Source organism: Phacochoerus africanus, chromosome 12 (genome assembly GCF_016906955.1).
Source record: "Phacochoerus africanus isolate WHEZ1 chromosome 12, ROS_Pafr_v1, whole genome shotgun sequence".
NCBI classification, from domain to species: Eukaryota; Metazoa; Chordata; class Mammalia; order Artiodactyla; family Suidae; genus Phacochoerus; species Phacochoerus africanus.
The window spans coordinates 58,378,185-58,402,318 of record NC_062555.1 but is presented as its reverse complement, the minus strand read 5'-3'; the positions used below and the strand labels follow the sequence as shown (position 1 = coordinate 58,402,318).

Sequence of the window (24,134 nt, the reverse complement as noted above, 5' to 3'; positions counted from 1 at the left end):
CTTTTCCTGTATGATTGAAGTATAGGAAGTTTCATATCTGCCTCTAGATGATGTATTGCTATGATACTTTGCAAAGGTGAAATTTTGTTAGGTACTATTCTTTCAAACCTAATTTTTCTTCTTATACTTTATTATTTTGCTTTTACCAACATTAGGGAGAAAAAACAATCTACCAATACATTACCCTATTTTAAGTCTGAACTCTGATAATTGAGTAGATTTAGCCTGAAATTTTTTTCCTCCATAACTAACTCTTATTTTATTTTATTTTATTTTATTTTTGTCTTTTTGCTATTTCTTTGGGCTGCTCCCTCGGCATATGGAGGTTCCCAGGCTAGGGGTCCAATCGGAGCTGTAGCTACCGGCCTACGCCAGAGCCACAGCAACGTGGGCTCCGAGCCGCGTCTGCAACCTACACCACAGCTCACGGCAATGCCGGATCGTTAACCCACTGAGCAAGGCCAGGGACCGAACCCGCAACCTCATGGTTCCTAGTCGGATTCGTTAACCACTGTGCCACGACGGGAACTCCCATAACTAACTCTTTTAGAATGAACCAAGTGGCTAGGAGTTTGGGTGGCTGACTTCCCTCTACAACTCCAGCTCTTTAAAACCTTTTCTTTGGACATGAGCAGACATTTGAAATATAAGAAGTTACCTATTAATGGAAAATTTCACTCTGAAATGTAATTTTAATCTTTTTAATATCTTAATAAGGAATGTCAGTTTACCGAGGAAACACTAAATTTCTTTGATTTATTTATAGTTTGAATGCTACCTTTGTAGAAACCTGTATATCTTTCTAGATGTTTACGTAGTAAGTTATTCTAAATTGGCTAAGGGTATTCTTTGACTCAGATACCTGAGCATATTTTGCTTCAAAGTGACTTTAGATTTACCTCAGTTTATTTAGTTTATTTTTATTCAACTTGACTTTGAGTATATCTTGTAAAATAATTATTATACTTAATGAGGCTTTTGCTAGAGTGTTGGAATAGGTATAACATAACATCTTGCATGGAACTGGTTCCTTTCAATTATTACTCTTGGGGAGGGGGATGGAAAAAAACCTGTTGAAGATATCATACATTAGGAAGTGAAAGCAGAGGTTTATTATGGCAGTATTAACTTAAAATTTCATAGGATATTTTTTACCTTTCTTTTTGTTCTTTTTACAGCCACTTGTATGAAATTATAAGTTAATATTGCCATGTTGGAAATTCCCAGGCTAGGGGGCTAATTGAAGCTGCAGCTGCTGGCCTACACCACAGCCACAGCAACGCTGGATTGAGTTACATCTGTGACCTATGCTGCAGCTCATGGTAACACCAGATCCTTAACCCACTGAGCAATGCCAGGGATTGAACCTGCATCCTCATGGACACTATGTTGGGTTCTTAACCTGCTGAGCCACAATGGGAACTCCCAAGATGATGTTATCTTGATCTCACACCTGTTTTTTACTTTTTTTTTTTCTTTTCTTTTTAGGGCCACACTTGCAGCAAATGGAGGTTCCCAGGCTAGGGGTCCAATCGAAGCTACTACAGAGCTGCCAGCCTACGCCACAGTTACAGCAACGCCAGATCTGAACCACATCTGTGACCTGCACCACTGCTCATGGCAACACTGGATCCTTAACCCACTGAGCAAGGCCAGGCATCGAACCCACAACTTCATGGTTCCTAGTCGGATTTGTTTCTGTTGCGACACGACAGGAACTCCCGTTTTCACATTTTTTTTTTTTTAATTTTTATTTATTGCATTGAAGGACCACACCTGCGGCATATGGAAGTTCCCAGGCTAGGGGTCCAATCAGAGCTGTAGCTGCTGGATAACCTACACCATAGCTCCCGGCAAGGCTGGATCCTCAACCCACTGAGCGAGGCCAGGGATTGAACCTGCATCCTCATGATACTAGTTGGATTCGTTTCCACTGCACTTCAATGGGAACTCCTGTTTTTACATTTCGACTAGATAATTTCAGCAGGACACTGTAAAGCAATCATATTCTTTTTTGTTTTAGCTTCTTATTTTGCAGTAATTTTAGGTGTATAGAAAATTTGCAAAAACAGTGCAGAATTCAGGTGTATTATAGATACCTTTATTCAGACTCCCCAGCATTTAACAGCTTATATTCTTATAGTGCCAATAGACCCAAGAAGACTCTTTGCCCACGTAGACATTCTGCTTACCTGGGCAAAAATTGAATTAAAATGTTACTGTCTTTCCAAAAACAGTTGCCAGTTTTTATACCAGGTCTTCTGAAGCAGACCTATGGTACATTAGTAACTTACTTTTAGTGCACTGCAAAAAACTCCATGTCCAAAGTATATTGTGGAAGAAGTGTGTATATATTGTTTCCTTTATTCCTTGTTCCACATTTCTCTCATATAAAAGTTTTCAGTGCCCTTTATGTAGAATCTTTTCACTGAAATGTTGGGAATCTCTTGGCCCTAAGGTGCCTACAGAGTTATCAATAGCTCACAAACCACTGTAAATATCATTTCAGAAGTGTTGGCCAAGCAGTGTCAAGGTACATGTGGAGTCTCTGATAACTCATCTTACCTGCTTAAAATGATGGTAATGATTTGGATTTTAAAGTAGAGTGGTTTTTGATGTTTTCATATGCCGCAAAATCCTACCTGGTAAAATTAGTAACTTATTTTCAATCTCTTTTGGAAATTTCTTGTTTAGATAAATACTGTACTTAAAAACAAAACAAAACAAAACAAAAACAAACAAAACTACCAGATAAGTTTTAAACATTTAGAAGATTTGGGAAGTTTGTTGTTCAGGATAATGAAAATGTATTTCTAATTTATTATTTTATTATTAATTTTGCCTTTGCCTGCCATCTTTATAATATATATATTTTCCTGCTTTGTAATTATGCTAACAGTGATTTATCCCCTTCCTGATGACAGTCATTACGTAAATCAGTGGTGCTGTGCTGCTTTGCATTTTGATCCTTTAGTATAGTGGGCATGGTGTGCGATTGGGAAATAAGACAACTTGGAGACTACATCAAGAAATCGGAAGCTAACAAGGATAAATATAAAGCCCTTGACAGAAGGAACCCTTTCTGGAGGAGAGTATAGGACCCTTGATTCTTATCAGGAGAACAAGGCAGCTCATGAAACTGATAATTGGAACTAAAAAGCAGTTCACCTGGTGTAATAATAGTTTGGATAGTTTGGATTCAGCCAGTGGATGACTGCACAGACACGGCGAGTCAGAGGCCAAGATGCAGGTGTGGAGGCTCCGCAGTGGCTGAGCACTTGGAGCACAGCCCCCCGCACCCGGGAATGCAGTCCATCTTGCTCATATTTTTCTCTCTCCTTTCTTGCTGTCAGCTGTTACTTCTTGCTGCCAACAAAATGTCTTAAGATATTACTTTTTCTTCTTCTTCCTAATTAATTTTCCACTTCTAATCTGTTATATGCTTAGTTGATCTTTTTAGAATTTCGTCTAGAGTAAGAGTAAATTGGCTCTGAGAAGGGCATTTTTAAAGGTGCACAAGATTTTAACTAACACGGCGGACTGGTAACAACATCTGGTCTTTCTGTTGAATATTCCTTGTTCTAAGTTAGTTTATGAGTAGCCAAGATTCCCAAGTAGTTGAAATTCTGGAGAGGTTAAAAAAAAAAAGTCCCATATTTCTGTTTTTGACTCATTTAATATATTCTATACATAGTATGTGTCTGGTGTGGTCTTCAGGTTAAAGTGATGACTTAGATTTTACTGAGGGCTAATTGACTGTTAAACAGGACTGTATAATCCAAATTTATTGACTCTGTATACATGTCTTTAATAAGAGGAAAAATGAAATGCAGAAGCTGACCAACTGAACTTAGACATTACAGTATGAACTATGAAATATACCCTTTGAAACAATGGAAAGCAAGGACAGGATTCTATATCATGGGGACTGTTCTGTGAATTGTAAAGTCCAGTTTTTATGCTTAATAAGTTGGCCAGAGGCCAAATATAATGTCAAGGTCTGAGTCTTTCCAGAAACACAGTTTATTCCCTGTAATATTTTGCTTGTTAGAACTACTATGTCATCTTGGTCTCTTGTGTGCAGTTACACCTGTCAAAATGTCCCACATCTTTTGTTCTGCCGTTACTCAGCTTCTTTATTTTGAAAGTGCTTCCATTCTTTGAAACTGTTTTCCAGAATTTTGTTCTGCAATGATTTCATTTTATAAACGCTTAAGTTTGATTTCATTCATGAAAAAGAAAAAGAAAGCTACTTTAAAATTTATGGTTCTTTTAAATCTGAAAAGTATTTCAGGCTAGTAATAGCCTTCTGTGAGTAACAGTGTTTTGTATACAAGAGATTTTCTTCCAAAATGCCACATTTTAAACTTACAATATTCTTGGAAAGTGGGAGAAAGTATTCACATCAAAGAAGGCATTTTTATTACATTGGATTACGCAAGACTTTGGCCAGCCTCCTTAGCTTCATCTGTTTAAGGGTTCATTTTCGCTTGTTTGGCACAGGTCCCAGTAGAGGCCTTCAGAATTGTGGTTAGCAACATGAATGAATTACAAACTGTGGACCAGCTCTTCAGTTCCTAGAGCTGGCTTACTGCCAAAAAGACAGTGCCTTATGTGGGGTCAGGGCAAAGCTGTGATTCGCTGAGCCCTGCATTGTATAGAAAACATACTTGTGATGCCTGTTTGCTTTCTTTTAAAATAAAAACAAAACAAAACAGAAAAAGCAGCAGGCTTCCAAGTCTATCAAAATAGGAAGTAACAGAATAGTGTGCAGGTTTTACTAATGACAGAGTTAAGCAATGGAAATATAGCTCTCTGTAGTTAAAATACTGAAAGTAGAGGTTGGACCTTTGGACCTCCTCAGCCAGCCTGTGATGTAAGAGACTGAGGCGTTTGTTAGACATCTGTTGTCTACCTGCCCTTATTTTGTAAATGGTTTAATAAGATTAAATAACGAGTCATATGTTCACATGGTTACCATGCCACTGGTTTTGGTTTCAAATAGATACATTGAAATCAAAGCATAAATAGTTAACTTTGTGCCAATTCTTCTCCTCCCTCCCTCTCTTCCTTCCTTCCTTTCTTTCTTTCTGTTTAGAGGTATATAAATTTTCAGAAGCTAGAGTGTTGGAATGGTAAAACAAGTAAGCATGAGGTTTGCTCTTCAGAAAGTCGGAAATTTTTGCTTATATTCTTAGGTTGGAGAAAATAGTTAGCAGGTCTATTTATGAAGAAAATATTATGGTATTAAAATATAACTCATTTGTCTTTTCTTTTCATTTAGGCAAATACCCTATCTGGATCTTCTCTTAGTCAGGCACCATCTCATATCTATGGCAGTAGATTAAATCCAAATTCATCAATGGCAGCTCTCATAGCTCAATCTGAAAACAATCAAACAGGTATGTTTTAAAGAATTTTTAAAGTCTAAAATTCTATTCCTCTCCCACAGTGTAATTTTTATCCCCATCAGCTCATTTCATTTGAAAAATCTAAAGGTGTGTTTAATACAGGATTCTGCCCCCGCCTTTTTTAAAATCAAAAGAATCACAGTTGGAAGTAAATAGTATGCTGTGCTGCAAAATAGTGATGTGCTTTTTTACTGTCTGAAATGTAAATGTTTAAGCAGAGCCATCAGCAGGCAGGAATGCTAGTGTCTCCTGTGACTTTTGTGATTGATGTGTTCAGCGCTCAGTTCTGTGCAATGAAAGTAACATAACACTGGGCTTTTCTGTGAATAGCCGCAACCTTTATTTGCATAATTCATGAAATTGCATTACACAAACTTGGTTTAAAAAAAATCCTATTAGAGAATTTCTACAGTTTTTAGTAATCCTGTGAATTTTTACCAGTTGACATTTTGTAGTACATGCCTCTTGTACCATTTTAATGAGCCACTGGATTTGCTTTGTTTCATTCTATCCTTAAGGATTTGTTGACATGTCCAAGTAGTCATGCTTGTTTGGGGGAAGGGAATGGGTTTAGCAGTGTACCAAGAATGGATCAGTCATGTCTTTACCCTTTAAGGGTCAGAGGTTAGCTGCTTCAAAATATGGGGAGGATAACCTTGAAAGAGGCTAGGTAGGGTGATTTTATAAGGAACAAACTCTAAGGAAATGCAAGTAATTTTTCAAGCAGGGATATTTGGTATTACCTAAGGACTATTTTGAAGAAATTAATTTCTTTTTCCCTTTAAATACAGAATTCTGTATTCCTACTTGTTTTTGTCAATTTGAATATTTAGTATTATGTATAACTTTATTCTTGGTATGAAGATCCATGTAATATATGTAATTTAACTTTGGTGTGTGGCTCTATGTAATACATATGTATCTTATGACTTGTCTTGGGCTGCAAAGTGTTAAAATATACAAAGCATAAGGATTTGCTGTGATAAGCATACAGATTAGCTGTCCACAGCTGTGATTCATTACTTTAACCGTAGAAATTAAAAGTGGCTGAGGGGAGGGTACTGCAAATGCAAACCACGCTTCTGTGCTGTAAAATTGAATGGAATGAAAGAACAGAACATAATCCATGGCCTTCTACACCCACAAAAAAAACGTGTAGGGACAACGCCTTACATGCCACAGTTCAGCAATCCTAAACTAACAACATACTAGATCTTCTACTTTTGTGGTAACTGCAGAGATAATGGTAAAGGTTTTATGTACATTTTAGAAAAAAACAGGGCAAAAGCTTAAAACCTCTTATCTAGTGAGAGTCGCTTTATCAGCTATGAAATATTTACACTGCAGATCAAGATCTTGGAGACAATAGCCGCAGCCTTGTTGGCAGAGGAAGCTCACCCCGAGGAAGTCTCTCACCAAGGTAAGCGTTATTTGCACTGCAGAGTACTGCAGAGGAAACATTTGGAAACTCTTTTATCTCATAACAGTATATTTGTGAGGCTATAAAAGCATTCTGTAGATAAGAGGCGTGTCTGGACAGTCAAGAAAAGTGGTTTTAAATTAATTTGAATATTAATTTAAACATACGGTTAGATTCGTAAGCGTTGTGAAAGACACACCTTTCCTTGGGTTTCTAATTATTTTAAGCTCTAGCGTATATTTAGCTGCTATTTAGTACAATTAATGCATTAATTTGGATAATGACTTTCGGTCATATAACAGGCATAAAGTCTCTTAAGGCTGTAGACTCCAGGCTTTCGGTTTTGGGTTCCAATTTTAGCTCTGTTGGGGGGCAATGCAAGTAATCTTTTAGTCTCTAGTTTCTAATTCAGTAAATTAAGCTCTTGTAGCTTATCTCTAAAATTCCTCTAGATTTTAAAATTGTTTGAAGCAGGGCGTTCCATGGTGGTTCAGTGGGTTAAGGATCTGGTGCTGTCACTGCTGTGGCTCTGGTCACTGTTGTGGTCTGGTTTCTAGACCTGGCCTGGGAACTTTGCATGGATAGGGCCAAAAAAAAATTGTTTGAGGAGTCCCTGCTGTGATACAACAGGGTCCGTGGTATCTTCTGCAGCACTGGGCTGGAGGTTCAATCCCCTGCCTGGCACAGTTTGGTTAAGAGATCCGCTGTTGCCGCAGGTGCAATATGAGTTGAAACTGTGGCTTGGATCTGATCCCTGGCACAGTAACTCCATATGCCCTGGAGGCAGCCAAAAGAGGAAAAAATTGTTTGAAGTAAGGTATAGCAAATATATATTACATTGTTCTGTGGCATTATCTTAGGTATTATATGAAAGAGTTCGTAAACCATGTATTGATATATCATTTATGTGCGGTTATTCTTTCTAGCTGGACATTAGCCAGAGTTCGATTGAGAGGGTTGAAATTCTCTGAGCACAGTCTATGTGCCTCACGTCTTCTCCTCTTGATAGGGGAAGAGTAGTGGGGACTACTGAGTCACTTATGGAGCAGAATGGAACTTTAGGCTATGGCTATCTTTTTTGTCTTGTTTTGTTTTTTTATATTTTTAGGGCCATACCTGTGGCATATGGAGGTTCCCAGGCTAGGGGTCTAATCGGAGCTACAGCTGCCGGCCTACACCACAGCCACAGCAGCTCGGGACCTGAGCCATGTCTGCAACCTACACCACAGCTCATGGCAACACCAGATTCATAACCCACTGAGCGAAGCCAGGAATCGAACTCACAACCTCATGGTTCCTAGTCAGATTTGTTTCTGCTGCACCAAGACAGGAACTCCTATCTTTTTATTAATCTTATTTCACTCTCAACTTCTATACCTTTTTTTAGTTTATTTTCTGTTTTCTAATTTTGTAAACTGCCTCAAGCATGGTATTAGATTGGGTGAGAATGGAGCAGAAAGAGAATGAAGCCCATTCAAGAATCTGTTTTGGGAGTTCCCGTCGTGGCGCAGTGCTTAACGAATCCAACTAGGAAACATAAAGTTGCGGGTTCAATCCCTGGCCTTGCTCAGTGGGTTAAGGATCCAGCATTGCTGTGAGGTACGGTGTAGGTTGCAGACGCAGCTCGGATCCTGTGTTGCTGTGGCTCTGGCGTAGGCTGGCAGCTACAGCTCCAAGTTCCCCTAGCCTGGGAACCTCCATATGCCGTGGGAAGTGGCCCTAGAAAAGGTAAAAAGACAACAACAACAAAAAAGAATCTGTTTTCAACTTTGGGAATTTAAAAATTATATTAAAAATTAAAAATTGTATGTGGTGACTGCCATGAATGTCAGTGTTGCTCTGTTGCTGATACCTTTGGGAATGTCTTTTTTTTTTTTTTGTCTTTTTGGTATTTCTTTGGGCAGTTCCCGCAGCATATGGAGGTTCCCAGGCTAGGAGTCGAATTGGAGCTGTAGCCCCTGGCCTATGCCAGAGCCGCAGCAATGCAGGATTGAGCCGCATCTGCAACCTACACCACAGCTCATGGCAACGCCGGATCCTTAACCCACTGAGCAAGGCCAGGGACCGAACCTGCAACCTCATGGTTCCTAGTTGGATTCGTTAACCACTGCGCCACGACGGGAACTGCGAGAATGTAACATTAGAGCAATTTGTCCAGTAACCTTTAATTTTGCTATTTGCTAGTGGTGTGTCAGTAGTGACTTTCCTGTACCCTTCCTAGGTGAACGAAAAATAATACTATTATTATTTTTCCTAATTTAAACCTACAGAAAATTAAATATTCTTCTTTTAAAACTAGGAATACGAAGTACACAAAGATAACACCATCTGACCAATATGTAATTTGTGCTCTGTTACTTCTGTGCTGTTGTATTGTTTTTTTGAAAGAAGAAAGTTTATGGGTTTTTTGGCTCATGTTTAGTGGAGAAAGCAACTCTGTGTTCCCCTTAATATCATACAAGCTACCCAGAAATTACTCAAGGTTCCTTAGTGCTATTTTGTATTATGTATAGTTCTTTGTGTTTCATTAGCTGAATGGGATTTAACACACTAAATGGCACTGACCTATTTTTAGCACATATTTCCGTCTTTATATTTCTCTTTAAAAATCAGCCTGAACTGTAATGGCCTAAATTATCCTGACAATAATGTACTCTTTGGAAAAGGATGCAGCACATACACTATATGTAGCACACGATGTTTACATATGGAATGAAAAGCCTCATTTGTTTAACTTATTTAAAGAGATTTTTGCGGAGAAGTGTGTTAGGGCCATGGCAGAGTGCTCACCCAGCTCTGTCACTTAGCAGCCTCATGTCTTTGGACAAGTCATTAATGCCTCATCTCATGTCCTCAGATAGAAATGGAGCCAGCAAGGCAGGTTTTGACTTCTCACTAGGCTTGTGGTAAAGATCATAGGAGATAATTATGTGGAAACACTTTGGAAACTCTGAAGCCCTTTACGAATGTATTAGGTTAGTGCGGAGGCTGGAGGCCAAAAATTGCCACATTTACTAATTTATAACAAAGAGTGGATGAGAGAAAATACAACGTTCATCTTAATGTAAGCAGTTTTTGTTTTGAAAGAGTTGTTATTTCAAGTACCAATCTAAGACATTTTAGAAAAAATTTGTGTAAAGGGCTCAAATAAAAATTGCTTTGTCTTGATGATGTTCCCTACTACTGAAAATACTTGAAAATAAATATTTTTTATTTTATAACAAAAGATTCCTTCAAAATTGTTAAATATTCCTTGTACTGATATTTGATATTTTGTGGTTGTAAGTTAAAATACTCTCTACATAATTATAATTATGCAGTGTAAATCTTTCTAATTTTGTCTTTCTCCCTTTTGTCTTATAAAGCCGAAGCAAGTTACTTTACAGCCCATTTCAGAGATTATTGGTGATGTGTTTATATTTTCTAGTCATTTTAATTATTGAGTATGGCCAGTATTCCCTTGAGGAGTTCCCATCGTGGCTCAGCAGAAACGAATCTGACTAGTATCCATGAGGACCCAGGTTTGATCCCTGGCCCTGCTCAGTGGGTTAAGGATCCAGCGTTGCTGTGAGCTGTGGTGTAGGTTGCAGACGCTGCTCTGATCTGGCGTGGCTGTGGCTGTGGCGTAGGCCAGCAGTGACAGCTCTAGTTTGACCCCTAGCCTGGGAACCTCCATATGCCTTGAGTGTGGCCCTAAAAAGACAATAAGTAAATAAATAAATGAAATAAATCCCTTGATTTTTACCATTTGAGGAAAAAGGATGGTAATTACTAAATTTTAGGGTTGGTTATGGTTTTATTGTTCTAGCATAGGCAGCCAGGTGCTAGAAAACTTGTACAGGAGAAGGGTCAGTATAAGATAAGAAATGTGAATGCACCTCCTTCAAAGGGTCTTCCTTCTGTTTAACCTGAGGATTAATGTTTCCAACAGATCCCCGGTAAGCAGCTTACAGATCCGCTATGATCAACCGGGCAACAGCGGTTTGGAAAACCTGCCTCCAGTAGCAGCCAGCATAGAGCAGCTTCTGGAGAGGCAGTGGAGTGAAGGACAACAGTTTTTACTAGAACAGGGCACCCCTAGTGACAGTAAGTATTCTCTCTTGTCTTTTAAAGAAAGATCTGTAGACGGATGGATGAATGAAAAAGCAGATAGGTGGATAGATGTAGAATCACACTTCATTAAGAGTAGCATTGAAACATTGATGCACGTTTTGTGTAATACGGTGAGAGAGTGTAATGTATTGGCTTAATAGAACAAATGCTGCAAGTTTTACTGCTCGAACTGGAATCCTGTTTTTACCTGTTGTTAACAGTGTGCTCTTGGGCAAGTTTCTAAAAGTCAGTGTGCTTTAGTTTTCCAGGTGTAGAGTGGGAATAATCATGTACCTATATAATAGTGTTGTTTTGAGGGTTGAACGACGTCAAAGATGTAAAGAACATTGCCTGGCTCGTAGACTTCACTGGCTCTTGCTACTGTTTATAATTATTGAACATTATACTTTGTTTCTCTATTGTCCTTTGTTTTAATCAATTTTTAAATTTTACCAAAATACATGAGTTATAGCTTCTTTTAGCTTATTTGCTTACCTGGAAAATTTATTTTTTAAAATGCCTTAGGTATGGCCAACTCTATTTTGTAATTAGGATGAGAAAGAATAATAATAAATTACACATATAATTTATATATATATATATACACTCTATGTCATTTACTTGCTAAGTTATATCGTATATATTACACATACATATTTTTAGTATCTTTACAATTTTAAGTATTAGAGAGGGCCATGGGTAAAATGCCAAAACTAAAAAACTATTACATCAGGAGCTCCTGTCGTGGCGCAGTGGTTAACGAATCCAACTAGGAACCATGAGGTGGCAGGTTCAATCCCTGGCCTTGCTCAGTGGGTTGAGGATCCGGCATTGCTGCTGTGAGCTGTGGTGTAGGTCACAGACGCAGCTCAGATCCCGTGTTACTGTGGCTCTGGCGTAGGCCGGCAGCTACAGCTCCGATTCGACCCCTAGCCTGGGAACCTCCATATACCGCAGGAGTGGCCCTAGAAAAAGAAAAATAAATAAACAAACAAACAATTACTTCAGGTGGTGTTAGCTAGAGAAGTAGTCTAGTGTTAAGGATATGTATTTGAGGGAAATAATTGTGTGTGTGTGTGTGTTTTATCGCTTGAGAGTTTAAGCTTTACTGCTTTACTTTTAAAAACAAAACAATAAATTTTGCTTGTTATTACACAGGTGCCATAAATTGGTATTTTTATGAATGGTGCTCTGACCAAAAATGCTAATTGTGAGGAAATTTATGCCAGGATAATCCTTTAAACATCATAGCTGGAGGACAGATTTAGCTTAGTCTTATTGCATCTCATTTGAGTACACTAAGGGTTTCTTTGTGGGATCTTGAAGAGGAGGGATAAAAGTTAAATCCTTGGGAAATGACCGTATGTGTTTGTACCAGTAGAATTGTGTCTTTTGAAGGCCCTGAGGGCATGTTAAACAAATACAACTTTTTAATACATAGAACTTTTAAAGTGTCCATCATTACACCATCACACATCCCTTTCTCTGTCAGTCTAGAGAGGTCCGAGCTGTGGGAGGAGTGGGAACTCTTTGAGGTGATGAGGCAGGACAGAAGCTGAGCCTCTTTGCGGAGGATGATCAGGGAGTGGGGCTGTGGTGCGCACACACTGCCCCCTGCTGGGGGTGTGTGGATCCGCAGGCCTGGCTGCTGGCTCCCAATGTTCCTCTTCTGAAGTGAGCGGCTTGCTTAGTTAGCTTAACCAAGCATCCCACGCTTGTGTGCTTTATTATGGTGAAGGATATTGGTTTGTTTGATTCTTCATCATTTTAAATATGATTTTAATAAAAAAATCATTGCAAGCACTTTGAATTTTTAAGTTTTAATTTCTACGAACATAAAATGTTTTCATGATCTTTCTTTGAGGATGGAAATTACCTGAACCAGGTGAGGTTTTTTTTTTTTTTTTGGTATGTGGCAACCATATTAAATGGTTTAAAATTATTTTAAACAGTTTTACTGTGTTGTTTGCAGCCTAATTTCTGGACGGTACATCTAGGAACAGTATCCCTTTATGCTTATATAGTTATAAAATAGTGGTGTATTTATATCTACACATAAATTTAGGAATAAAACCTAGTCATTTAGTAATGCTTTACCGAATTCCTACTTTGCCATTTTATTTCTAAAGTTATTGACACTTAAATCCATGAAATACCTAGTCTCTGTGTATGTGAGACCATCCAAATGTTTGTTAGTTTTAGGAATGCTGAAGTCATTGCACCAACTTCAAGTAGAAAATCGAAGATTAGAGGAACAGATTAAAAACTTGACTGCCAAAAAGGAGCGCCTTCAGTTATTGAATGCACAGCTTTCAGTGCCTTTTCCAACAATAACAACAAATCCCAGCCCATCTCATCAAATTCATGCATTTTCAGCACAGAATGGTAAGTATGGATTTATTGTGGCTCTAAGGAAAGTAGGATAGACTTTCAATATCTTTTTCATAGTAAGTGAATAGTAACTGGTCACAAGTTATATGAAGAGGTAGAAAGTGGATGATAGGTTATTTTTGAGGAACATAAATAATCCTGTTAAGTGTTCAATTTGAATTTGCTCTCACTTCTTTAGTACAGAATTTAATGATGAAATCTAAATATGTAATGATCGTTTTACTGATTTAAAGCTATGATATTCAATAGAGATATAGATTTTTCCATTTAAATTGGCCTGAAGACTAGCAAGACCTAATATTTAAGTATTTTTAATGTGGGCTTCAGAGTAAGCTTTTAGACAAGCTTTTAATCTTACTCATAATATAATTTAATAGGGTAATAGGTTTCTTTTTGTCTTTTTATTCTAGCTCCTACTACTGATTCCTTGAACAGCAGTAAGAGCCCTCATCTAGGAAACAGCTTTTTACCTGATAATTCTCTTCCTATATTAAATCAGGTAATTTTGGTGTGGTTAGTTTTATTTGTGCGTTTTACTTCCGGACAATAGTATATCATATTAAATGATATAAAATTATTTTAAACAGTTTTGTTGTGTTGTTTATAGCTTAGTTCCTCTTCTGTCTTATGTTAGGACTTAACCTCCAGTGGACAAAGCACCAGCAGCTCATCGGCTCTTTCTACTCCACCTCCTGCTGGGCAGAGTCCAGCTCAGCAGGGCCCAGGCGTTAGCGGAGTTCAGCAGGTCAATGGTGTGACAGTGGGGGCACTGGCTAGTGGAATGCAGACTGTAACATCCACCATTCCTGCCGTGCCTGGAGTGGGTGGAATAATTGGAGCTTTGCCAGGTAACCAACTGGCAATTAATGGCATTGTAGGAGCTTTAAATGGGGTTATTCAGACCCCTGTCACAATATCCCAGAACCCTACCCCCCTTACCCACACAACTGTACCACCTAATGCAACACATCCAATGCCAGCTACACTGACTAACAGGTAAGAAACTTACTTAAATAGCTTGTGGGTTTTTTAGTCCAGCGTGGCACCAATGCTGTTCACACTTTAGACTGGGAGCTTTATTATGTTCCTTGTAGATGTACTCCAAAATTAAAACCTACTAAACTAAGTATACTGTACCAAGAGCCATTTGTTTTTGAAATTTAAGTAATTCAAATTAAAACAAATCACTTTTAGTAAGCAAAGCATTAAATATATTCTGTACTAAAAATTTCAGTCTTAATCTGTGATGTCTGTTTTAAATTGTAACTTTTCTTATTCCCTTCTATATTGCCTTCACGTATCACAAATTCTGAGAAGTAGTATTATAATGGAGATCACACATGAATGTTGGTTTCTTAAAATTCTACTGTGTAATTTTGTTAGCTTTATAATCGAAGATTTTGGTGTAAGATGAAGGTCAAACATTTATCTTGAGTTTTCAGGGAGTGAGACTTAGTGTTTCATTGCACCGGAATTTCAGTTGAATGACAAAGCCATGTGTTATTGCACATACTTTGGCGGAGTAAATCATTTAAAATGTATTTGAAGTGAATACTAGTAAACTGTCTCTACTGGCTCTCTTTTCATTAGAGCTTAATTTTACTGGTCATTGGGACTGTTAAAAAAAGGTTAATAAGTCAAATCAATTAGTAGTGTATTTGGATTCTTTCTTTGTTTTAAATAGGTATTACTTAGTGTGGGTTAAATTATCCTTGAATAAGTAAAACTAAATTATTACACGTGCATGTTCTAAACACATGTAAATTTCTATTTCGTAAAATGACTCACTGCCTTCTTGGTTTAGGTTAGAAGGAAAATAAAACATTTCCTGACAGTGTGAATTCTTGTTACCTATATATGTGCAGAGAGAGAAATAAGAAACTTGTACTTTGTTGTTTTCAGAAAGTGTTAAGGTTAGAAACTTGACTTGTTAGCTTATGAAGCGTCAAATTGAGAAGTCACTTTACATTAAAAAAAAAAAAGCATTAAAGGCATATAGCAGAAAGTAAGAATTTTCATTGTTTTTCAGTGCCTCAGGACTAGGATTACTTTCTGACCAGCAAAGACAGATATTTCTTCATCAACAGCAATTTCAGCAATTGTTAAATTCACAACAGCTCACACCAGTAAGTTCTTCCTTTTGATAATATTTGATCTTTCTTAGGAGCAAGTGATCTACGCTGTAACAGATAATTCAGTGTGGGCATCGATCACGGTCACTTTGTAAAATGACATTATGGTGTAGCCTGTGATACCTGCAGTGACATTGTGTTGATTCATTGACAAATATTAGAACATGTGCTGTGCGGCTCTTGTAGCCTCTGGTGAGCAAGTCTTCGTGTTGTCATGGAGCGTCATTCTGATGGGGTCGGCAGTGATGAGTACTGAGAAGGAAGATGAAGCAGGATAAGGGGATAGAGAGCAGTAGGGTGAGAGCTGTTGTAGGTGGGATAGTCCAGCCTCAGAACAGGTAACTTTTGAGAATAGACCTGGATAAAAATGGAAGGGGCATGACTTTCTGACACAGGGGATGGGAGAGAAAATGCATTCAAGCTGGAGGCACCAGCAGTTGTCCAAGCCCTCAGCTGGGCACGTGTGCTTTGTGACCACAGGATGAGATGGGGCTGGGGAGGAGGGGAGTGGGCAGATGTGCAGGCATAGGCTGCCTCGTTGTGCTGTGTGTGATACAGAATTTAAATTTATCTTGGAGTTCCTGTTGTGGTGTAACGGAAACGAAGCCGACTAGGAACCACGAGGTTGTGAGTTTGATCCCTGGCCTCACTCAGTGGGTTAAGGATCCAGCATTGCCATGAGCTGTGCTATAGGTCACCGACACAGCTTGGATCCTGTGTTGCCATGGCATAGGCTGGCAGCTGTGGCTCCGATTCAGCCCCTATCCTGGGATCTTCCATATGCCGTGGGTGTGGTCCTACAAAGAAAAAAAAAAACCTCATTCATGTGTACTTATTTTTTCTTTCAGGAGTATTTTAAAGAATTAATTGGAGAGTTTTACCGTGACAGTAAATCACATTTTAATAGATTAGTTTAGCTGCTTGTGGGGAATAATGCATGTGTTGGGAGGAGAGATGGTGGCAGAAGTACAAGAAGGATGCTGTTGGAGTGGTCCAGGTCGGGGTGCTTGGATCTTAACATAGCACGACGTAAGTAGGGAAAACCTGTTTCTTTTGCAGGTGAACCAACCGCAAGACTGGTTTGTCAGATATTCAAGTGGATGTTGACTTCCACTGAGATTCAGAGGACTGGGAGGGTCACCATGTTTTGGAAAGAAAATGGGAGTTCTGTTATGGACATACTAGGTTAAGATGTCTGTTTAGATGTTCAGGTGGATGTGTGCTAAGCAGTTACACAGTCTGAGTTCGAGGGAAGGAGGCAGCTGGAAATAGGAATTTGCTGCATATGTGATGTTTAGATTCACAGGATTCCATGAGGTCAGAGGGAATGAAGACTGGTGTCTGAGGGTTGAGCCCTGGACACCCTGGAAGAAGAGGGGAATCTGAGTTAGGAGTGAGTTGGGAAAACAGAGTTAGATGGCCTAGGATCCATGTGAAGAGATGTTTCAAGAAAGGAAGGACTCAGCTGAGTGAAATGCTTCTGGTTGGATAAGTAAGAACTGCCCATTGAATGTGGGTGTCTGGAGCTTTTTGAGAATGCGGTTTGGGTGAGAAATGAAGAGCCACATAGAGTGGTTCAGAAGAAAACAGGAGGAAAGGAAGGGAAGATGGGGTACGGGCAACTCGCAATATTTTACTGTGAAAAGCAGAGCAGTGGGCAGCTAATGTCAGAAAGCCATATTCTAAGGGGGCGGTTTCTGTTCAATTTGAAAATGACAGCATCTGTATACATCAGTGGGAATTTTCTGGTGCAAGAGAGAGGGAGGTAGCAGGCGGTAGCAGCCAGCAGCGTCTCCTGGGATGAGAGGAAGGCAGAGAGGCTGCCAGTGGCTTTTTTTTTTTTTTTCTCTTTCTTTTTTTCTTTTTGCCATTTCTTGGGCCGCTTTTGGGCCGTGGCATATGGAGGTTCCCAGGCTAGGGGTCGAATTAGAGCTGTAGCTGCCGACCTACACCACAGCCACAGCAACGTGGGATCCGAGTTGCGTCTGTGACCCACACCACAGCTCACAGGAACTTCCTTTTTAAATTTTTTTATTGCCGGTGGCTTTTAAGTCAGCTGAGGGAGTTCCTGTCGTGGCACAATGGTTAATGAATCTGACTAGGAACCATGAGGTGGCGGGTTCGATCCCTGGCCTTGCTCAGTGGGTTGAGGATCCAGCATTGCTGTGAGCTGTGGTGTGGGTCGCAGACGCAGCTCGGATCCCGCGTTGCTGTGGCTGTGGTGTAGGTCAGTGGCTACCGCACCAATTAGACCCCTAGCCTGTGAACCTCCATATGAAAAGGCAAAAAGACAAATGAATAAATAAATCAGCTGAGGGAGGTAGGGATATTGTGGTCAGAGGAGAGAGAAGAGGTAGGGAGCAGAGAGCTCAGAGAAGGGGGAGCACTGAGAGCCCTGTGGGGTGAATGGCTTGCATTCCAGGACAGCAGTGTGCCCCCCCCCCCACCACCAAGTCATCTCAAAGGGAGACCAGGTCAATAGGTGTCCTTGCCCCAGCCCCATGTCTCGAGCACACCTCACTGGCTTAGACCGCTAGGAGAACACTCTATTATTCAGTTGGGCTTTGTAAGTTTTTTCTAAAATACATCCACCTATTTTCTTGCTTTAGTCAAAAACATATTGAAAATGTTTGTCTTGATTCTGGGTCATCATTTTCACTGTCACTGTTCTTACAGTGGTATAGAGTTCCCACAGTGGTGCAGTGGGATTGGCAGTGTCTCTGCAGTGCCAGAACTCGGGTTCAATTCCCAGCCTGGTGCAGAGGGTTAAGGGTTGCCACATTGGTGGCAGTAGGTTGCAACTCCAGCTCAAATTGGATCCCTGGCCCAGGAACTCCATATGCCTCGGGGCAGCCAAAAAAGAGGGAGGAAAAAACAGAGATTGTATATAAATTCATAAGTGTTTACACTAAAATGAGATCTTGTTTTCTTATCTATTGCCTCATCCCAATACGAAAAATTCAGTTTATTTGAGGTCCTTCCTGTTAAGATTTCACTCTAATAATAGCACATATAGATGTCTCCTTTCTAGAATATGGTTGATTAAGGAATTTTTAGTGCAGATTGTTGCCCAGAGACCAGAAAGACTGAGTGGTTTAAGCTGGACATGTTCCTTTGCCAGCCAGGGTGGCAGGGATGAGGTTGTTCCTTTACAGACATCAAACTTCACATGGGCAAGCGTTGTCCAAGGCGGCGGCAGCTCTCCTCCTGGCTGGAGTGGCCCTTCTCCTCTCTCCTTCCCCACCAGCTGCCGCAGGTGCTCAGCCTGCCCGTGTCCATCTCCCAGCTCACCTGACTTGGCAGCAGCTTCTTCCTCCTGGAAACGCCTTCTTCCCTCAGCTCCCAGGATGCCACAGTAACTTAACTGGTTCTGCTTTTTAGCTTCCTTTCCGGGGTCCTCTTCATCACTTGAGCGTGTCCTCGAATTCAGGGTCTCCTCCAGCCACACAGCCTTAAATACTTCCTGTCTCTGGGCAGATACTGATGTCTCCAGCCCAGGCCTCGCTCTGGAATGTCCAGCTCCTGTGTCTGCTGCTTACCCGGGGCCACCCCTAGGCTACCTGAACAGGCAGGTCAGGCAAAAACGTGTCCGGCCTGAACTGTGGTCCTCCTCACAGCTTTCCCCGCCTCAGGTTGCCAAAGATCACAACTGATGCTGCAGGCCCTCGTCCTTCTTCAGCCTCTGTCCTGCTCACTACACTCCAGCCCCATGCTCCTTGCTCATCCTCTGCCATGCTGTGCATGCCCGTGGGGCCCCTTAGCACTGGCTAGCATTCTCTCTGCCCAGAACCCCCACCCCAAATCCACACAGAGGATCCCCTTGTCTGCTTGAGTCTCTGTCCCAGTAAGAACCCCCCTGACCAACTCCTACCCTGCCACGCTCTCTCTCACACAGGTTCCCCTGACCCCTGGCAGTAATCATGCCCTCATTTCCCCCTGCCCTCAACCCAGGGTAAGCCACACAAGGGCAACCCCCCAGCACCCCCCCCGGAATGTCTCAAGACACATAACCACAAGAGGAGAGCACTCTCTCTGTTGGCCCGAACGAGAACTTTGGCAGTTATCGCAGGTTCCCAGAATGATGGGAGGGGTTCCACCATGCAGTGCATTCTGAAGCCAAACTCAGACCACTGTGGCTTCTCTGAGTTGCCCATCTCCTTGGTTACCACGAGTAACCTTACTTGAATAGGGGTCTCCTGCAATTGGTTTGTCCCATTTTGAAGATAAAGCCATTTTCTGATGATCCTGACATTTTACAGTCAATGGTTGTCATCTAGGGCAGCGTGTTTTTCCAGGAGAGATCTTTGTTGTCTTTCTTAGTGGTATGACTTTGATGTCACTTAAATACCTAATATCAAAGTAAAGAAGAGCAGAGAGAAAGCCGACTGCACTGACCACTGGGCCTGTGACCGGGACTCACCCTCCCCGTCGTGGTCTTCCCTCAGGAGCAGCACCAGGCCCTTCTGTATCAGCTGGTGCAGCAGCACCACCACCAGCAGCACCACCAGCCTGACCTCCAGCAGCTGCAGATCCCGGGACCCACGCAGATACCCATCAACAACCTGCTGGCAGGCACGCAGGCGCCCCCGCTTCACCCAGCCACCAGCAATCCGTTCCTCACCATCCATGGCGATAACGCAAGTCAGAAGGTGACAGTAAGTTTCCGTGCGTTACTACGGCTAGTGAAGTAGTGAAACGAATGTGATCGGTTAATCAGAGATGACCGTCTCTCCAGCCTTTCTCTCTCTCTCTCTCAAAATATATTACCCCCCTGATAATTTTTTCTAAAAACCAGTTGTTTCAACAGCTGGATATTGTAAACACAAAGGACCTAAGCCAATTTGTATATCCTCTAAGTATATATATCAGTTTGAATTTGCACATAAGGTTGGAAGGCTGTTTTATAATTCAGCGATTTTTCAAAATGAAAGTAATTTTTAGTTACAGTAAGTGATACAGGACAGTGCAGTCAAAAGATAATAGTTGGTGTTTTGAGAATCTTTAATTTGTTTAATTATAGAAATAGTCTAGATAATTTAGTAATATTTTTAGTATTTTGCTCGGAAGTGCTAAGACTGAGTTATATTTATAATAAAATTAATGTGTAAACTTTAGCGGAGTCCATTTATTCTACCAGATCGAAAGTAAGTCATAATCACATTTGTAATGAACTTTAAATTCTTTACTAATTTCATGTAAGTGATAGCATCTTACCCTTTCAGTTACAAGTTAAGATAAATGAAAATGGATGCAGAAACAGTAGCACACATCTTAAGGCTGTTTCTTTCTATTAATTCTCCCCTTCAATTAGGTCTACTTTACTGGCGTATAAATGTTTCCCCTAAATTCCAGTTCAGGGCAGAACCCTGTTAGAGGAAGGATATTGGGATATAAAATGGAGACTGGACATCAGGAAAAGGAAGAAGGGAAAGAATGAGGTGGGAGACTTGGCCAGTAATGGTGCTCAAGTCACAGTGTTTGCTCTTTCCTTTACTTTGAAAGCTTACTGTTTATTGTGCTTTTGATTTTCAGAAACTTAAGATTGTATTTAGTAACAAGAATTTGTTTAAACTATAATTACTGATTTTCATTAACTTTTCAGTGCTTTTTGTTTACCCTGCTGTTCCTCTGACTTTCTGATTGTGAAGACTGTCGTTATTACAAACCTACGTTTGCTGACATGGGAAATTTCAATGATTCTGTATTAATTTAGAAATTTTTTTTTGCTGTTGTTGCCATTTTTTCCTCAGGTTTTTTTCTTGTGTTATAAAATGAATTAAGGAGTTCTCCTGTGGCATAGCAGCTTTTAAGGATATAGCATTGTCACTGCAGTGGCACAGGTTCAGTCACTGGCCTGGGGAATTTTCACGTGCCATGGGCACGGCCAAAAAAAGGGAGTTAATTGCAAGCTAACCTTTCTAAGTTATACAATATGAAATGTATTTTTAATGGAAAAACACAGAAGTAAACATTAAACAATATTAATCAACTAATGGAAAAAAGCAAGGCTGGGAAATAACATTTATGAGTACCTCGCTATGTGGCAGGCATCTTTGTTAGCTACAATAGTATGTGTGGTTCCGACTTTTAAAGTAATGATAGGCTGTAACCCCATTTTTAGAAATAGATTAGTAAAAGGGGATTCAAAGAGGTTAAAGCTCCAAGGACAGATAGCACATGTGGGATCAGAACCCATGACTTTGTTAGTTGTTGTTGCTTTTTGTTTTGTGTTATTGTTTTTTTGGCTGTATTCATGGCACGTGGAAGTTCCCGGGCCAAGGACTGAATCCAGACCACAGCTGCAATCCCCACTGCAGCTTCAGCAGCGCTGGATCCTTTAACCCACTGCGCCGGGCCAGGGATCAAACCCTCGCCTCCGCAGCAACCCGAGCCACTGCAGTCGGATTCTTAACCCACTGTGCCACAGAGGGAACGCCAGTGACTTTCTTAGTTTATTTTCCACACTACTACTGTGTTGTTACTGCGTTGGAAAAGTCAGTTTGGGGGATGATTGCTACATTCATTCTTGATGAGTCTTCCCTCAGAGGGGCACTTCTGTCCCTTTATGCTGCTGAATTTAAAATAAACCAACTGAATGTTTACCAGTCAATTCATGCCTTTAGCTTATGCTGGAAGTAGCCGTGCTAACTTGTAGAAAAAAGGAATAACTATATCTACCACCTTTTATCTCAGTTTTAAATTCAGTTAAGAGGGTTTCCTTAAATGTGGGCCAGAAATTGACTTAGCTCATGTGCATCTGATTTTGTTTTAACTGCAGAGACTTAGTGATAAAACTGGGCCTGTTGCTCAAGAGAAAAGTTGACATTTGAGAAACGTCTAGAAATTGCCTATCCTGCTGTTCTAGCACTTCATCTGGCTGCCCTGGCAGTCTTCAACCACAGCTATGAAGAAATGCAACAAGAAACTAGCTGCACGACAAAGGGTGAATCACCACAAGAACATTCTTGTGAGGCTTTGATTGATTTTCTTGTTGCTTTGTTGCACTGAAATGGAATTCCTTTATCCCCTACCCCTCACCTAGGTTTTTTGAACTTTGAAAGAAAATTTAATAACTAACTTTTGTCAATGAAATAATTTACATGCAATGAGTTTATCAACCTAAGAGAAATTTAATATAGTTGGTGCACAACTAATTTTGTTATAAATCGGAGAGGTGAATAGCAAAACTAAAGACTTGTTAACCATTTATAAACTATTTGATTTTATTGTACAAGTTGGAATATGAACTGTGATCTTTTGTTTGGGTTACAGTATGCTTGCTCTGTGAGTCAGATCTTAAAACAAATTTCAAGGAACTGTCTAATTTCTTCTACTGGAGTTTTGTTGGTTAAATATTACAAATAAGTAGGTCATCCACTGGGACTTGGCAATCTTTGTTATAAAAATTTCCTTTCTAATGGGATTTGGCCAATTTTGGTAATCCAGTTAGGATGACAGATTTCTGCTTCTGTTAAAGGTAATTTTCTTTTGCTAAAATGCCTTTTCTTTAGTGTTAAGACGTACTCATATTTTAAAGAAACCTTGAGTTAAGTGAGTTCTGAGGCTGCTGGGGGAACCAGATCAGTTCAAAGTGAAACTGCTGGTAGGGTTTGGCCTGAATCAAGTGCCTGTTAGTACCTGCCTTGTGCTGAAATGGCTCTGGACGGCTGAGCCTGTGCTAGTCAGTCCTTGTAAGTAGTAGGAGTAGTCAGTGTTGCACCCGCAGCCTTCCCCATGGTTCTGCCTTTATTAAAAAACATTCTATGCCACTCTAGATAGCTCAGGCAAAACTGTTTCTGGGTATTTATCCACTAATGAGTCACAAGAAAAACGAGTGGATTTGGTAAGAATTTTCTTTTTTTTCTTAAGTTAGACAACTTCCCATTATTGACAATGATTTCAAGCAAACAAAAGACAATAAACCCGCCACTACAGTTCCTGAAACAGGTGAAATCTGTATTACAGCCCTTCCACGTTGGGGAGCCTCACTCCTGGTGTGACAGTACGGCAGAGTATGAATTAAACAATTGGGGATGTAATCATTGAACTATTCTTAAATGTGTGAATTATTAGTGGAAAAGACCCAGCTGTAATTAGACCTCCACTGTGTACTTAGCTGGAAGAACATGTTAATTCTGCAATATGTCTCTTGGTTAAACATTGCACAGTTCTTACCTCATTTCTGTAAATAAGGTTTTGTGAATCTGTTTTGTATTGTGAAAAATTCATAAGATAACATTGATATTTTGATTTGTAATATTTCTAATTGGTAGATTTAATTGAAAAGTAAAATTAATTTATTTTTATATGTTCAGGGGAATTTTAAAGAAAATCAGATGTTTTGTAGATAATTAAAAAAAAATCGGTGTGGTTTATTTTACTTATTTAACCCGCTGGTTGTTATTCTGTAACAATTTGTATAAATGGTAAATTTTGAATGTGTTGTTATTTTACTTAGATGTAAAATTCCACATGTATTAAAGAAAATGTACAAAGTTTTTGTTAATAAAATTTAATAATGTTTATAACTCTGTGCCATTCTTTCTTCCGGTTTTATTAATCTACAGTTGACATATAGCACTGTGTAAGTTTAAAGTGTAGAGCCTAATAATTTGACTTGCATATATTGTGAACTGATTACCACAATAAGTTAGTATCCATCATCTCAGACAAGAAAGGTTTTTTTCT

At 39.9% G+C, this 24,134-nt stretch overlaps 1 protein-coding gene across 15 annotated transcripts in view; it reads left to right on the top strand.

Annotated features, from left to right (window-relative positions):
* The window catches only part of MLLT10 (MLLT10 histone lysine methyltransferase DOT1L cofactor), a 243,661-nt gene extending 219,745 nt beyond the window's left edge, over positions 1-23,916 (top strand). For 5 of the 15 annotated variants that reach the window (XM_047755401.1, XM_047755400.1, XM_047755392.1 and 2 more), the window contains 9 exons: positions 5,285-5,402; positions 6,759-6,831; positions 10,763-10,917; positions 13,120-13,308; positions 13,725-13,813; positions 13,949-14,310; positions 15,344-15,440; positions 19,892-20,101; positions 22,225-23,915. In XM_047755401.1, the coding sequence (XP_047611357.1) occupies positions 5,285-5,402; positions 6,759-6,831; positions 10,763-10,917; positions 13,120-13,308; positions 13,725-13,813; positions 13,949-14,310; positions 15,344-15,440; positions 19,892-20,101; positions 22,225-22,269 (1,338 nt within the window). In that variant the 3' untranslated portion in view covers positions 22,270-23,915. Of the gene's footprint in view, positions 1-5,284; positions 5,403-6,758; positions 6,832-10,762; positions 10,918-13,119; positions 13,309-13,724; positions 13,814-13,948; positions 14,311-15,343; positions 15,441-19,891; positions 20,102-20,757; positions 20,885-22,224 lie in introns of those variants that run through there. The other 10 variants (XM_047755397.1, XM_047755398.1, XM_047755403.1 and 7 more) reach the window with 5 other exon arrangements.
* Positions 23,917-24,134: the final 218 nt, after the last annotated feature.